This window comes from Mobula birostris, chromosome 32 (assembly GCF_030028105.1).
Source record: "Mobula birostris isolate sMobBir1 chromosome 32, sMobBir1.hap1, whole genome shotgun sequence".
NCBI lineage: Eukaryota > Metazoa > Chordata > Chondrichthyes > Myliobatiformes > Myliobatidae > Mobula > Mobula birostris.
The window spans coordinates 28,972,304-28,988,585 of NC_092401.1; the positions used below are offsets into that span (position 1 = coordinate 28,972,304).

General features: G+C 45.8%; 1 protein-coding gene across 1 annotated transcript; it reads right to left on the bottom strand.

Moving 5' to 3' along the window:
• Window positions 1-1,998: 1,998 nt before the first annotated feature.
• LOC140191084 (uncharacterized) lies at window positions 1,999-11,637 on the bottom strand. Its single transcript, XM_072248160.1, has 2 exons — window positions 10,900-11,637; window positions 1,999-3,355 (listed from the first exon to the last, which is right to left on the bottom strand). Exons 1-2 carry the CDS (start codon window positions 11,635-11,637, stop codon window positions 3,110-3,112), a joined length of 984 nt encoding a protein of 327 aa, XP_072104261.1. The 3' UTR covers window positions 1,999-3,109.
• Between the last annotated feature and the right edge of the window lie 4,645 nt (window positions 11,638-16,282).

The following is a 16,282-nucleotide window of genomic DNA, read 5'->3' on the forward strand; positions in this document are numbered from 1 at the left end:
GTCAGAGACTGGGCAAAAGGAGAAGCCCTTCTGCTGGAGGGAGGGGGAGGGGCAATGCCCTGCAATTTGCCTGTTTGACGTCCCCCAGAGCCCAGGTCAGCGCAGCCAATACGGCAGGGCAGCAAAGAGATGGAAGTGCAAAATTCCTCTGGGCTTAGACTGATTGTAGAGTAAATTAAAAGGTCGGCACAACACTGGGGGCCAAAGGGGCTGTACTGGGCTGTACTCCTCTATGTTCTATGCTTGCAACATAGACACGGATAGTATTTCCTGTTGTGTCACTGACTCAAAACAAAGCACCCGTCATCTACAATGGGACAAGAAGGAACCTCTGGTTAGGTTGGGTGATACTAGACCTAGAGATCATGGGTTAAGGGTGAAAAGTGAAATATTTAAGGGGAGCCTGAGGGGGGAGCTTCTCACTCAGAGGATGGTGCAAGTGTGGAACGAGCTGCCAAGAGAAGTGGCTGACGCGGGTTCAATTGCAACATTTAAGGGAAGTTTGGATAGATACATAGATGAGAAGGGTATGGAGAGCTACAATTAGGCAAGACTTGTTGGCATGGAATAGATGGGCCAAAGGACCGCTTTCCGTGATGTTGTGCTCAATGACTCTATAAACTCACCTGCACAGGAGGCTGCGGAGGCTTGGTCACTGTGTATGCAGGACAGAAATGGATAGAATTTTAAATAGAAAGTGAGTCATGGGATGTGGATCCAGTAAAAAGGATATGCACTGATGTAGGAAGCTCCTGTTCCTATTCCTTATGTGATTTTTATTCTTGGTGCCTCCCGAGGCAGGTCACTGCTCCACTTGCTGCTTCTCTCAGCAGAGAGAGGACGTGCTTACGAATTTGCCTCTAAGAAGGTACTATGATAGTGGGAAGATTAAAAAATATCAGAGTGACAGTTAGTCGTCAAAACTGTCGCAGAGAGGCAGGATATTCCAAATGGAGGCCAGCTTAAGTCTGCCCTTCCAGAACATTTCCCCATTGAGTGGAGTCTGGGAAAACACACACCTTATCGTTGCGCATTTTCACAAAGAGCTCAGCCCTCGCAATCATGGCATCAGATTCCTGGTGACAGAGGGCCTTTAAAAGGGCAACTCATCCCTCCAGGATAAACCAAACTCTCCTCACAATCTGCTCGTTGGCTGCGTACCACACTTGCTTGCTAACAATAAATCCCCAGGCCGACAATAAAATGCCACAGCCATAATTAAAATTCTCCACTTATCACAAAAATCAGAAAGCATATCTGGCTCTGTCATCTCCCTCCACCTCAGGTGGGAACAAGACCCGGCTACTCCCTCAGATCATGGTTTTCCCGCTCTCCCCTCTCTGTCAGACAGTTCTGTCACTTGCCTTCTTACCTCCGAGTCAGAGTTGTAGGTTCAAATCCCACTCCAGATCTTGTGTCAAAGCCCAGTCTGATTAGTCCCTACTCCCACCCATCTCCCCCGCCCCCCACACACACACACACACACACACACACACACACACATCCCGATAGACTCACAGGACGTAGAACACAGAACATGACAGATACAGACAAAGTTCTGCAGATTGCTGGCAATCCAAAGCAACATGCACAAAATGCTGGAAGAACTCAGCAGGTCAGGTAGCATCTATGGAGAGGAATAAAGATTATAGAGAATAAAGGTCCTGGTGCAGGATCTCGGCCTGAAACGTAACTCTTTATTCCTCTCCATAGATGCAGCCTACTCTGCTGAGTTGCTCCAGCATTTTGAGTGTGTTACTCTAGAACAGTACAGCACAGTACAGGCCCTTTGGCCCACAATGTTGCGCCAACCTTTTAACTTCCTGTAAGATCCCTCCCACATAGCCCTCCATTTTTCTTTCATTCATGTGCCTATTTCTTAAGTGTCCCTAACGTATCTGCCTTTATCACCACGACTGGCAGGGTGTTCCACGCACCCACCGCTCCCCCTGAGAAAAGTTTACCTCTGACATTCCCCCTACCCCCCTTACTTTCCTCCAGTTGCCTTAAAATGTTGCCTCCACATGTTCTATGCATTTGGCAGAGCTGCAGAAACTGCCTTTAAGCTGAGACATTAAATGAAGATCCCTCACTCTCTCGATTTCGGTGTTAACAGGATAGTGTCCTAACATGTTGTTCAAACAACATTGTTAATAATAAATTAATTAAATCTATTACTAAAGATCATCTGCTCATGAACCCAGTCTTTGGGATATCACTGTGTAGCTCTAAGTCCCATGTATTCTACATGACAGCACATGACAACATATGGCTCATTTGAGGGGGCAAATTTTTACGGTGACTGGAGGAAAGTATAGGAGGGATGTCAGAGGTAGGGCTTTTATGCAGAGAGAGGCAGGTGTGTGGAATGCACTGCCAGGGGTGCTGGCAGATGCAGATACATTAGGGACATTTAAAAGACAGGCACACAGATGATAGAAAAATGGAGAGTTATGTAGGAGAAAAGGATTAAATTGATCTTAAGAGTGTGTTAAAAGGTCAACACAACATCGTGGGCCAAAGGGCCCGGATTGTACTGTAGTGTTCTATGTTCTAAAACTTCCAACATACTTCATTGACTGTGAATGTACTGAGACCAATGAAGAGCCTTTTTCTCTGTATTCTTCCTTGCTCTCATCCAGTCCCAAAGCCATCCTCCCAAATGTTTTTTGGCTGAGTCTCGATTGCTCCCCCTCACTCCTCCAGGAACAACCTTGGGACCGCTCACTATTTTTGAAGGTCCTGGTGATGAGGCAGTTGCTGTAAGTACAGTGTCACACTGTCACAAACCACTGCCTGAACTCCCTCCCACCGTCAGAGCGGCCGTTGCCCAGAGAGGAATGCAGAGCACAGTACACTCCATTCCAGCCAGGGGTTGTACTGTTGACGCATTTCTCTCCCAGTTACTTGGAGGTTGGCCACTGAGGAGCTCATTCAGAGCTGAAGGTGACACAGCCATCGATGATGCGGTGAAGGAAATGGATGAAAAAGGGAGAGGCCAGGTCTTCAGTTCCTGTAGGAAAAAGAGAACTGGCAGAAGTTGTAGGAAGTAACCAAACTTCATGAGGATACGTGACCGATATGGAGGTGACCAATTTGTGGAAGAGGGTTAGTGATCCATTAGGTCCTTCTGAAGATCACACTGACATCCTTCCACCAGCACCACATCCTTGTTGACTGTCCGCCCACCCTCACACTCCAGCAGGACCACGGTCTTCCTTAGCTGGCTGGGAGAACAGCGGGAACAGGAGTGGTTTAACCTCGGCCCAGCCCCAGGGACGAAGAACGAGCGGCACTGCCCAAAGCATAGCTGGTTCTGCATGGTGAGGCTCTCACAGTCTGGGTGAGAAATCTTCTGCAGGGGCAGAAAGAAAACAATTATCAGTATCGTAGCATAACAGTTGGCACATCACTTTACAGTTGTAGCAACCCGGGTTCGATTCCCGCCACAGTCTGTAAGAAGTTTATACCACGGGACCACACAGGTTTCTTCTAGTTGCTCCAGTTTCCTCCTACATTCCAAAGACATATGGGTTAGTAGGTTAATTGGTCACATGAGGGTTATTGGGCATTAAGTGACTGTTACGAAGCTGTATCTCTAAATAAATTGAACTGGAGGTCTATTTATTTAGCAATACAGCTTGAACCAGGGGCTTCAAATAGACTCCGAATCCGCTGGTCAAAGTTACATTGCTGTTGGTGGGAGCTTGCTGGGCCAGATTGGCTGCAGAGTTCCCCTCCACTGAAATCACAATGTAGTGATGATGACTTTAGTTCCCTCCACTATGGAAGCAGGGTGCACCATCTACAAATCTGCTCGCAGTCACTTCTCCCAGGTCGCCCCCACAAACCAAGAAGCACAAAGGTAGCAAGTGCACAGGAACACCACCTCCTGCAGGCTCCCACACCATCCTGATTTGGAAATATTCCCACTGCCACTGGGTCTAAATATTAAAAAGGGAAGGAGAGGCACCAGAGGGAGGTGGTAGGCAGGTAAGAAGAAAAGGGGTGAGTGTGAACAGAATGGATAATAGAAAAGGGGAAGGAGGAAGGAGGAAGGAGGAATTGAGGTTTGTGCCATCAGGGCAGAGACAACACAGAATACGAGGTCTTCCTCCTCCAATCTGATAGAGCCCTTATTATGGCAATACAGGAGACAAGGGACCTGACATGAAACCATAGAAACCATAGAAACTACAGCACTTTTGGCCCTTCTTGGCTGTGCCGAACCATTTTCTGCCTAGTCCCACTGACCTGCACATGGACCATATCCCTCATACACCTCCCATCCATGTATCTGTCCAATTTATTCTTAAATGTTAAAAAAGAACCCGCATTTACCACCTCATCTGGCAGCTCATTCCATACTCCCACCACTCTCTGTGTGAAAAAGCCCCCACTAATGTTCCCTTTAAACTTTTCCCCCCTCACCCTTAACCCATGTCCTCTGGTTTTTTTCTCCCCTTGCCTCAGTGGAAAAAGCCTGCTTGCATTCACTCTATCTATACCCATCATAATTTTATATACCTCTATCATATCTCCCCTTATTCTTCTACGCTCCAGGGAATAAAGTCCTAACCTATTCAACCTTTCTCTGTAACTGAGTTTCTCAAGTCCCGGCAACATCCTTGTAAACCTTCTCTGCACTCTTTCAACCTTATTTATATCCTTCCTGTAATTTGATGACCAAAACTGAACACAATACTCCAGATTCGGCCTCACCAATGCCTTATACAACCTCATCATAACATTCCAGCTCTTATACTCAATACCTTGATTAATAAAGGCCAATGTACCAAAAGCTCTCTTTACGACCCTATCTACCTGTGACGCCACTTTTAGGGAATTTTTTATCTGTATTCCCAGATCCCTCTGTTCTACTGCACTCCTCAATGCCTTACCATTTACCTTGTATGTTCTACCTTGGTTTGTCCTCCCAACGTGCAATACCTCACACTTGTCTGTATTAAACTCCAACTGCCATTTTTCAGCCCATTTTTCCAGCTGGTCCAAGTCCCTCTGCAGGCTCTGAAAACCTTCCTCACTGTCCACTACACCTCCAATCTTTGTATCATCAGCAAACTTGCCGTTGGAATGGGAATGGGGAGTTAAATTAAAGCGGGTGGCCATCAGGAAAACTCGTCTTTTGTAGCATACAGACAACGTTCAGAATGTCTGAGGACACAAAAGGCACATAAGGGTTACAATCCTTCAACAATTCTACCACAGCAAACCATTTTTTATTAATTTATTCCTTTTTCAGGATACGAACTTCCCTGCAGTATTTATCATCTATCCCCCTTTCCCATGAACAAAGTGACTGGCTCAGCCTTTTAAAAGTTTGGAGTCACTTATGGGCCAACTAGACAAATCAAAGGATGTCTAGTCTCTCCTGAAGGACATTAATGAACCAAATGGGCTCTGACTACCATTGGGAGGAGGTTCAGGAGCCTGAACACCCACACTCCATGATCCAGAAAGAGCTTCTTTCCCTCTGTCTTCAGATTTGTGAACGATCCCTGAACACCACCTCACTAACCTATTTAAAGATCAGCTTTATATGTTACATATACATTGAAACATACAAAGAAATGTGTCATCTGCATCAAAATCAACACAGTCAGAGGATGTTGGCACCGTGATTCTGGTGCCCACCACTAACCCTAGCCCATTACTAAACCTAACCCATACATCTTTGGAACGTGGGCAGAAACCAGACCACCCAGAGAAGCCCAAGCAGTCATGGGAGACCGTACCAACTTCTTACAGCCAGCAGTGTGAACTGAACCCATAAATGTCGAGTGCTATGCTAACCTCTACACTGCCGTGACACCACTGTTACATATTTTGTATCTTAGAGTGCATCCTTTACACCTTTGCACTGTTACTTTTGTCGCAGTAAGCAAATTTCATGTCACATGAGATAGTGATAATAAACCTGATTCATTGCTAAGTTCCAAGCCATTAACCAAGTTGAAAGATCACTGTCGCTCAATAGGATCTACCTGTCTCTCGAGATTCAGTATCCACATCTCTGTGTTAAAGTCCAATAATTTTAATTTCTGTTTCACCAATACCATACTCGCATTGTAATCTGTGCCTTGCCCCCTCACCATAAGGGCAGAGGTCTTTAGACAATGTTAGGGAGGGGAGAGGTTTCTTTTAAAATCTTTAGTGAAGCCATTACTAGCATTACTTGGATAGTGGTTAATGTCTCAGGGCCTTTTGGAAGCAAATATCTGAGGTCCTATTGAAGATACTGAAGGTTCGGATAATACCAGACCCCATTTTAATAATTTTTGGAACTTCTGCAAGGCCAAATAAATTCCAGGCTACCCAGCAACAACTCCTGACCTATAGCATACTTAATGGAAAGAAAATTATACTGATGGTCTGGAAAAAGGAGGAAACTCCATCACCCACACAATGGCTGGCTGTATTAATGGATACTCTCCATCTAGAGAGGATAAGATACGTTATCAAGAACAGACTCAAGGAATTTGAAAAAAATCTGGCAACCATTACTGTTGTATTTAGAAGAGACGGACAGCTGAACTAAGTGTGGGGGGGGGGGGGTGGTATGACCTAACCAGCACATACGGGAGGGGTGAGGGGAGGGGAGGGCTGGGAAGGGGTAAGGAGATGGGGTGGTAGGGTTTCCTTTGCTTTTTGCTTGTTTACTATACATACATTCATTTGACTTTCATTATGTTGTTATAAGAAAGAAAAGAAAAAAGAAGCATTGTACTTTAGGACATTGTCTGTTGTGGTTAAGCTGATGTTGCTTCACAATAAAAACATTTGAAACACAGGAGATGCCTACACCTCCATTGCACTGGGTGGCATCATGCCATCCTCTGGATGATCACAGCCACCTCATGAAACTTGTGAGGAAGCACCATGCCCACATCGCCGTCTGCTTTCCCTGTCAACCAACTCTTGGGATCGGAACCTTTACACTTCTCTTTCTCCTTGTTAATTCGCTTGCCTACTTCTACATCAATCTCCCTCTGCTTCCTCACTCCTCTCTCCAGTCAGTTTCTTTCCTCTTCTCCCCAGGCTCTTTCTCCCTTCTTTCATTCTCTATTCCTTCCTTCTGTCTCTTACCTTCACTAACTCAGTCATTCTTTCTTCCTCGCTCTCATTCTTCCTTCCTCTTTCACTCATTCTTCCTTCTCTCTTGTTCTCTCTTCTCTTTTCCCTTTCCTCTCTCTTCCTTCCCCTTGCTCTCTGACTCTTTCTTTCTTCCTTCCGCTTCCTCTCATTCTTCCTTCTCTCTCTCATTCTTCCTCTCTTATTCTTCCTTTCTTCTCTCACATTCCCTCTTTGCTCCCTCGTTCTCTCTTCCCACTCTTCTGTTCTCCCTTCCCTCTCTCTCTTCCCTCCCCTTCCTCTCACTGCCCCCTCCACTTCATTTTTTGTCCCATGCCTACCCACTTGATCCTCCTCTGCATCCCTCCCATCCCCAGCAAACCCTGTTCCTTTCTTTCCTCATCTCTCTCTCGAAGTACCTCACTCTCTTGCTCCGTCACGGCCCTCACTGTCTGTTCTCTCCAGTTCTGCCGAAATCCTGATCTCCTGCTCGCTTCTTCTCAAGAGTTCCAGCCTCTTGTTCCTACAGGCATTCAGACCTCAGAGCAGAGTGCTCCCTGGTCGTTGCAGCTTGACTAGACCCATCTGCTCTGCAGCTTGTACAGGTTTGCACCTTTAGGCTTATTAATAGTTCTCGCATGCCAAAAGCTTTCTTATTGAGCATTCATTGGGATCAAATGCATCTGAACTATGGCCAGTTTGTGGCAGCAACACAAACTGCTTCTCATTTGTAGATTGGGTTTCTGCGGGCTTTTAAGTGGTGTCAACAAGTGCAGCAGGGAATCGAGATCACACTTCCCCAAATCTTCCAGCAGCCATACGGATGGTCTGGGCTAGGCAGCCAACAGGATGTAATCGCAGAGAGGTGAGGCAGCCAAAGTCTCACCCACTCACTCCCACCTCAGTGTTGGAGCACCATTACCCCAGCAGCTCCCTCTGGAGGCCTAGCCAAGAGCTCACCGACAGCGGCAGCTGGGATCAAGCAAAGAGGCAGCCAGCAGACACAAGCCATAACCATATGGAGCAGACAGACAACGCGGCTCCTTTGCTGCCAACCTTTCCCCTTCCTGCTGCTGTCCCACCAGCCCATGCCCACACTAGCCTGCCCCTAATTACCTACTCTATCTTCAGCTTCCCTCCACAGGCTGGTCCTGGTCTCTCCTTCTCAGCCATCTCAATCAGCCTATTTTAATTCCAGGTCCCGATAGTGCCCGCAACCATAGCTGGGTGTGGAGAAAGAAGGTTTCAGAAGTTTCTGGGATACAAAAAAATCACTCAGGTTTAGGATGCATTAATTCTCCTTCATTCTTACTCACCTTCCTTTTCCTTCTTTTTCTTTATTTCCTTTTTTGCTATCTTCCTCTCTCTCTCTCCTTATTTTCATGTCTCTAATCATTCCTTTTCTCCCTGTGTTGTTTCTTCCTTCTTGATTTCTCTTCCTCTACACATCCCACACTCCCAGTTCTTCCTTCTCTCTCTCAAAGTTCAAAGTAAATTCATTATCAAAATACGTATGCCACCGTATTCAACCTTGAGATTCATTTTCTTGCGGGCATACTCAATAAATCCAACAACTGCAATACAATCAATGAAAGACCACACCAACTGGGCAGACGCCTAGTGTGCAAATGACAACAAACTGTGGAAATACAAAAAGAGAGAAAAAACAGAGAAATATAATAGTAACAATAATAAAAAAATAAATAAATAAGCAATAAATATGGAGAACATGAGATAAAGAGCCCTTGAAAGTAAGTCCGTAGATAGTGTGAACAGTTCAATGACAGGACAAGTGAAGATGAGTGAAGTTCTCCTTTCTGGTTCAAGAAACTGATGGTTGAGATGTAATAACTGTTCCTGAACTTAGTAGTGTGAGTCCTGAAGCTCCTATAACTCCTTCCTCATGGCAGCGGCAAGAAGACAGCATGATCTGTGTGGTGGGGACCCCGATGATGAATCTCTCCCTCTCCCCCTCTCTTTCTGTCAACACACCCACATTCCCAATTAACTGAAGATTCATCACAAACAAATGGCACGTTAACATTACAGTTCGAGTAACACTATTACAATACCAGCAACCCAGGTTCAATTCCCCCCACTGTCTGCAAGGAGCTTGCACCTTCTCCCCGTGACCACGTGGATTTCCTCTGGGTGCTCTGGTCTCCTCCCAGCTGTATGGCTACGGTCAGTGAGTTGTGGGCATGCTACGTTGGCACTGGAAGCACGGAGACACCTGCCGGCTGCCCGCAGCATGTCCTCAGACAGCGTTGGCTGTTGACGCAAATGCGCAGTTCACTGCATGTTTCAATGTCCGTGTGACAAATAAAGCTAATCTTTACCTTTAAGTGGCGATACCGGCACTTATTATATTAAAAGATTCATTGCCACAGATGTTGCATTTCCCCTCACACTGGAGTAAAATCAGCGAGCAGTCAGAGACGGTGGGTCAAGGGGCAGGAGGGTAAGTCACTCAGCTGACACTGGAAGGAGACGAACGAGCACCTTCTGCATTCCTAACCGATTGCTGACGAACTTAGTTAAGGATTACAGATCTGACATCATGGAGAGCTGAGGATATTTATGTGCTTGATGTGCACACTGAATCAATCTTAGGACATCATCTCGGGGAAAAAAACACAATCGGGGTAAGGCAAAAGGAAGGAAGCTTAGAGAGCATCCGAGAAAGATCCTATCCACCCGGGGGTGTTTGGGATGCAGAACACACTGCCTGTGGTGATGGTGGACACAGAGACTATCAGCACTGAACCACAAGGCAGAGGAGACCATGGACCAAGTGGTAGCAAATGGGATCAGTATCAATGAGTACTCAATGGTCAGCATTAGTGTAGTGGGCCAAAGGGCCTGCTTCTGCACAGTGTAACAATATACTCCAACTTTCATTTTCAATAATCAGATGTTTGTGAAAAGAAATAAAATTTTCTAGCTGTAGCTCCCTCGCCTTCCAGCCCTGTGTCCTCCCCTGATCCCAGCGTCCCTCCAGTTCTGGCCCTGATCTTTGCTGTCAGCCGCCTCCTTCCACACTGCTACTCATGAGCCATTTCAGACACCTAACATGGCAGCAGAACGGTTAGTACAACACTATTACAGCTCAGTATGTCAAAGTTCAGAGCTCAATCCTCTCTAAGGAGTTTCTATGTCCTCCCTATGGAATGTGCAGGTTCCTTCCGGGTGCTCTGGTTTCCACCACAGTACCAGTTAGAAGGTTAACTGGCCATTGGATATTCTCCCATAACTGGGCTAGGGCTAAATTGGTGGGTTGCTGCTGCGTGGTTTAATTAGCCTGACGGAGCTGTTCAGTACCGTAAAACTAAATAAATAAATAATAGTCTCACAGCCTAATTTCATGCAACAATTTGGATTTTTCTCATCTAGTTCCTGGCCTACACAGAACACAGAACAGTACAGTACAGGGGCAGACCTTCAGCCCATCATGTCAGTGCTGACCACGATACCTAGTTAAACTAAACCATTTGCCTGCGCATGATCCATTCCCCTCCCTTTACTGAAAGATCATGTAATTCCCTGCACAGTCACAGAGGAACTGCCCCCACTCTCATCAGGTCAGGCTTTAGCCTGGTCTGATCCTGTGAATAAACTCCCTGTAATTCTAAACAAAATTAAAAAGGAAGCGGAGCTTTCAATGGCAAAAGCCACAGTCTGGTGAATCAAATCATTGATTTTAGAATGCTCAGTCTTTGAGAAGCAAGGTATAAACTTAAATCACTTTTACCTCCCAAGCATTGCCCCTTTGGTCAGGTGTGGCTTTATCGCCAGGCAGTCACCCACCTGTACAAATGGCAGACTCCGGCAACTGGACCTGGTGACTTCGTACTCGGTCAGAGGGAGGACGATCTCCTCGGCAGCCCCCCTCCCTTTCTCAATCACCCTTCTCCAAGCATCCTCAGCCATCTTCCGCCTTGCCTCTGGATCATGTTTGGCCGGAGATGGCACTAGATTGATGTTTGACCTTGGTGCTTGGTCTTCAGTGGGACTCGCTCCTGAGGCCCAAGCTTGGCCATCTGAACCCCACTGGCCTGGGTCATCCACGGGCTGGCTGGATGCTTCCCTCCTTCCTTGGGAAGTCTTCTCTTCTGCTTCCTTCTTGGTCTGAGAATGTTCCTTTGCAGCAGAATCAGGTGACAGGTCCAGAACTTGTCCAGGACGGGTCCAGGCTATCGCCTTCCAAATTCGGACTCCATCTCGGTTCCCCCGATTCACCATCAGGCGTGAGGTTCCGCTCTGAATCTGAACGTCACCAAGAGTAGCCGTGGATTGGAGCAAGCTGCCAAAGCCCAGGGTCCTAGAGGCAGAAGGTGCTGCCTTGGTCAGAGAAGCACGCATCCGCTGTAGATCCAGGAATCTGGACCACTGGTGGCTCGCAGTCAACCGCCGGGGTGATGGGCGGGAGCTGGTTCCAGGCCAAAACCCTGCCCCTAAAGGCTTTGGTAGCAGCTTGGCCAGGTTGGGGACACCTCCACGGTCCTGTTCATCGCCATCCAGGGGAAGATCAGCTGAAGAAACCATATCTTCATTGTCATCTAGGCTTTTCTCTGCTAGAGAAGGATCAAAGCTTGAAACAGTAAGAGACAGACCAAGTATCAGCCTGAAGTGAAAGGCAAACATCTTGTACACTTCCGTTTATCGCTGCCTGTTGCTGTCTACGTTTCAGTTCAAGGCTTTGAGAACAGAACCTTGCAGTCGAGTTTCAGTCAGCTCCCTTCCCTGCAGTCTTTATATTTCACTGGGTTCCCTCGTGAAGAGTTTACCACAGGAAGCCACCACCTCACACCCTCCATTACCTCCTCCGTTTTATTGAATCCATCAATCACCGGATGGAAGGAGGGGGCAGATAAACTCCGTCCTTTTAGGAATTCGGCGCTAACACCTGCTGTTTGGAGTCAAAGTGCTTTTATTGCTGCAGGCATTTGCATCTATAATGGTCAATGTAAACAAATTTGTGTATTAGCAACCACACGAACCAAAATCAGTTTGGCTACATAAAACTAAAAATCTAATCTTTGGTTCATGTTTCTACATGGATTCCTGTTCATGCGTCCAAAAATCACAAAGTTTCAGTATCTTCTTCTCCTCTGTCATCAGATTTCTGAATAGTCTACAAACCCATGAACACTACCTCACTAATTCTTTTTCTATTTATGTTTCTATTTATTGATTTATCTATTTATTTATCTATATCTATCTACCTTTCTATATCTGATTATTTGTTTGTTTATTTACTTATAAATTTTTATGTCTTACACTGTTGTAAGGAAAGAATTAAATTTGATTCCTCAGTACCTGCTAAAATACGCAATACAAATGTAAGTTTGTAAAACAAAATGGTGTTGGAATGTTTTGAGAAGGTACAAGGGAACCAGTCCACAGCAATGTTTTGAGTACCAGTCCAGTCTTGGATGTAAAAAATATGTTTCAAGATTCAAGATTGTTTTCTGTCACTCTTCAGTATACAAATGTAAAGGAGAACAAAATAATTGTTACTCTGAATCCAATGCAGCATAAAAAAACACAGTAAGCATAAAGAACACAATTAAAAAATCACAATAAATATAAATATGTAAGATTATGGTGGAGGGGTGGAGATACGTCACTACCAAAGGAGATGTAAGGCGCCCCTTCCCTCCACTAGCCAGCAGGTCACCCTTGCGTAAGGTGTAGCACCTGCAGGTCACCCTTGTGCAAGGTGTAACACCTGCTTAGCCCAACCCCACCCCCCGCCACCCCCCAATCAGGGTCACATGAAACCACGGGAGTAGGTGGTGCATGGCCCTATTAGCAGCTGGAGCATATCACAAGTCCTGATCACACGACCACAGGCGCCAGGCAGACAATCTCAGAAGAGTATCGATAATGGCTGGAGTCACCCATTTTGTAAAGACACCGCCCAGAAGGAGGTATTGACAAACGACTTCCGCAGAAAAATTTGCCAAGAACAGTCATGGGCTTGAAAAGACCATGATCACCTAAGTCATACAACTCAGCACATAGCAAATGAATGAACATGAGATTAGCTCATATACATAGATTGATTGTAAGTACATAAATTGACGCTAGGTGCAGGAGTATCTGTACATAAGATGACTCTGATAGGAAATGATTGGTGGAAGTAATTGTTTTGACTTGGATGAGGGAATTAAATGCAGCATCTCCAAGTTTGCGGATGACACGAAGCTGGGTGGCAGTGTTAGCTGTGAGGAGGATGCTAAGAGGATGCAGAGTGACTTGGATAGGTTGGGTGAATGGGCAAATTCATGGCAGATGCAATTTAATGTGGATAAATGTGAAGTTATCCACTTTGGTGGCAAAAATAGGAAAACAGATTATTATCTGAATGGTGGCCGATTAGGAAAAGGGAAGGTGCAACGAGACCTGGGTGTCATTATACACCAGTCATTGAAAGTGGGCATGCAAGTACAGCAGGCGGTGAAAAAGGCGAATGGTATGCTGGCATTTATAGTGAGAGGATTCGAGTACAGGAGCAGGGAGGTACTACTGCAGTTGTACAAGGCCTTGGTGAGACCACACCTGGAGTATTGTGTGCAGTTTTGGTCCCCTAATCTGAGGAATGACATCCTTGCCATAGAGGGAGTACAAAGAAGGTTCACCAGATTGATTCCTGGGATGGCAGGACTTTCATATGAAGAAAGACTGGATGAACTGGGCTTGTACTCGTTGGAATTTAGAAGATTGAGGGGGGATCTGATTGAAACGTATAAAATCCTAAAGGGATTGGACAGGCTAGATGCAGGAAGATTGTTTCCGATGTTGGGGAAGTCCAGAACGAGGGGTCACAGTTTGAGGATAAAGGGGAAGCCTTTTAGGACCGAGATTAGGAAAAACTTCTTCACACAGAGAGTGGTGAATCTGTGGAATTCTCTGCCACAGGAAACAGTTGAGGCCAGTTCATTGGCTATATTTAAGAGGGAGTTAGATATGGCCCTTGTGGCTACAGGGATCAGGGGGTATGGAGGGAAGGCTGGGGTGGGGTTCTGAGTTGGATGATCAGCCATGATCATAATAAATGGCGGTGCAGGCTCGAAGGGCTGAATGGCCTACTCCTGCACCTGTTTTCTATGTTTCTATGTTTTTGGGTTTGATGGTCCTGGCACGGATGCTACATAGCCTCTTCCCTGATGGGAGTGGGACAAGCAGTCCGAGTGCAGGGTGGGTGGGATCCTTCATGATGTCAGTGGCATTTTTCTGGCACCTTTCTGTATGCATGTCCTTGATGGTGAGTAGGTTGGTGCCAGTGATGCATTGGGCAGCTTTAACTACCTGTTGTGGAGACCTCCCATCCACTGCAGTGCAGCTTCCATACCACACAGTAACACTCTCAACTGTGCATCTGTAAAAGGTCGTATCGATGTGCATTGTCCAACTCTCTCAGCCTTCTCAGAAAGCAGAGGTGTTGGTGAGCTTTCTTTACAGTGTAGGATGTGTTCTGGGACGACGAGAGGTTGTGTGAGATGTGCATTCTCAGGAGTTTGAAACAGCTCGCAGTTTCCACTGCTGTGCTGCCGATGTACAGAGGGGTGTAGGTTTTCCTTAATTTAATAACCAGTTCCTTTGTCTTGTTGACGTATTTGCTTGCACCAGTCCTTCAGCTCTTTCACCTCCTCTCTGGAGGTGGTTTACCTGGAAAAGTATTAGAGTAAGGGGTCTGGAAGAGTATAAAATGGGACTTCCAGCATTTGCCCCATTCCTTTCCCATTCTAATGAAGGGCCTCAGCCCAAAGCATTGACTGTTCATCCCTCTCCATAGTTGTTGCATAACCTTCTAATTTCCTCCAGCATGTTGTGTGTGTTGTTATAAAAAAGAACAATTTCCTTGTGCAATTGGGAATTCTCTCTTAGGCTGGATCAAGGCTATGGCTAAGGGTAGAGGTAACAACAAGGACATTGTCATCACCTCGACAAACCTATCAAATGGCCTTGATAGAGTGGATGTGGAGAGGATGTCTCCCACGGTGGGGGAGTTTAAGACTAGAGGACACAACCTCAACATAGAAACGTGTCCTTTTAGACCAGGGATGAGGAGAAATTTCTTCAGCCAGAGAGTGGAGAACCTGTGGGATTCATCGCCACAGGCAGCTGTGGAGGCCAAGTCTTCATGTTTATTCAAGGCTGAGATTGATAGGTTCTTGATTAGTCAGGGCGTAAAGGAATACGGGGAGAAGGCAGGAGATTGGGGATCAGAGGAAAAATGGATCAGCCATGATGAGATGACAGAGCAGACTTGATGGGCTAATTGGCCTAATTCTGCTCCTATATCTCATGGTATGATGGAATTGAGAGACAGAGGGATTAGAAAAACTGTTGGACATTTGCAGTTCCCTCCATCGATATATTGTGTGGTGTGGCTTAGTGATTGGTTGGTAAGTATTATTTTGCCTCTTTTACTACTTTATTAACCATTTTTCTTCTTTCTGTATTTTATTATTTATATAATTCTAATAAGGTAATATCTTTATTCGAATTATATATCTATTCTGGCTGGCTGCCAGTTACCCGTGGAGTTCCACAGGGGTTAGTGTTGGGACCATTGCTTCTTATGATGTATGTCAATGATTTGGACCATGGGATTAATGGATTTGTGGCTAAATTTGCCGATGATACAAAGATAGGTGGAGGAGCGGGTAGTGTTGAGGAAACAGAGAGCCTGCAGAGAGACTTAGATAGTTTAGGTGAAAGGGCAAGGAAGTGGCAAATGAAATACAACGTTCGAAAGTGTATGGTCATGCACTTCGGTGGAAGAAATAAATGGGCAGACTATTATTTAGATGGGGAGAGAATTCAAAATGCAGAGGCAAAAGGACTTGGTGGTCCTTGTGCAGGATACCCAAAGGCTATCCTCCAGGTTGAGCCGGTGGTGAAGAAGGTAATTGCAACGTTCGTATACATTTCTAGAGGTATAGAATATAAGAGCAGAGATGTGATGTTGAGGCTCTATAAGGCACTCGTGAGACCACACTTCGTGTGCAGTGTTGGGCTCCTTATTTTAGAAAGGATATACTGACATTGGAGAGGGTTCAGAGAAGATGAACGTCTAGCAGCTCTTGAGCTGTTTTCCCCGGAGTTCAGGAGAATGAGGGGGAATGTCATAGAAACATTCCGAATGTTAAAAGGCCTGAGCAGATTAGATATGGCAAAG

Coding starts and splice junctions, on each gene's coding strand:
- LOC140191084 (XM_072248160.1), bottom strand. CDS start 11,637: ATGGTTTCTTCAGCTGATCTTCCCCTGGATGGCGATGAACAGGACCGT. Junction 3,356..10,899: donor GGAGTCTGCCATTTGTACAG/GTGGGTGACTGC, acceptor CTGCCCCTGCAG/AAGATTTCTCACCCAGACTG.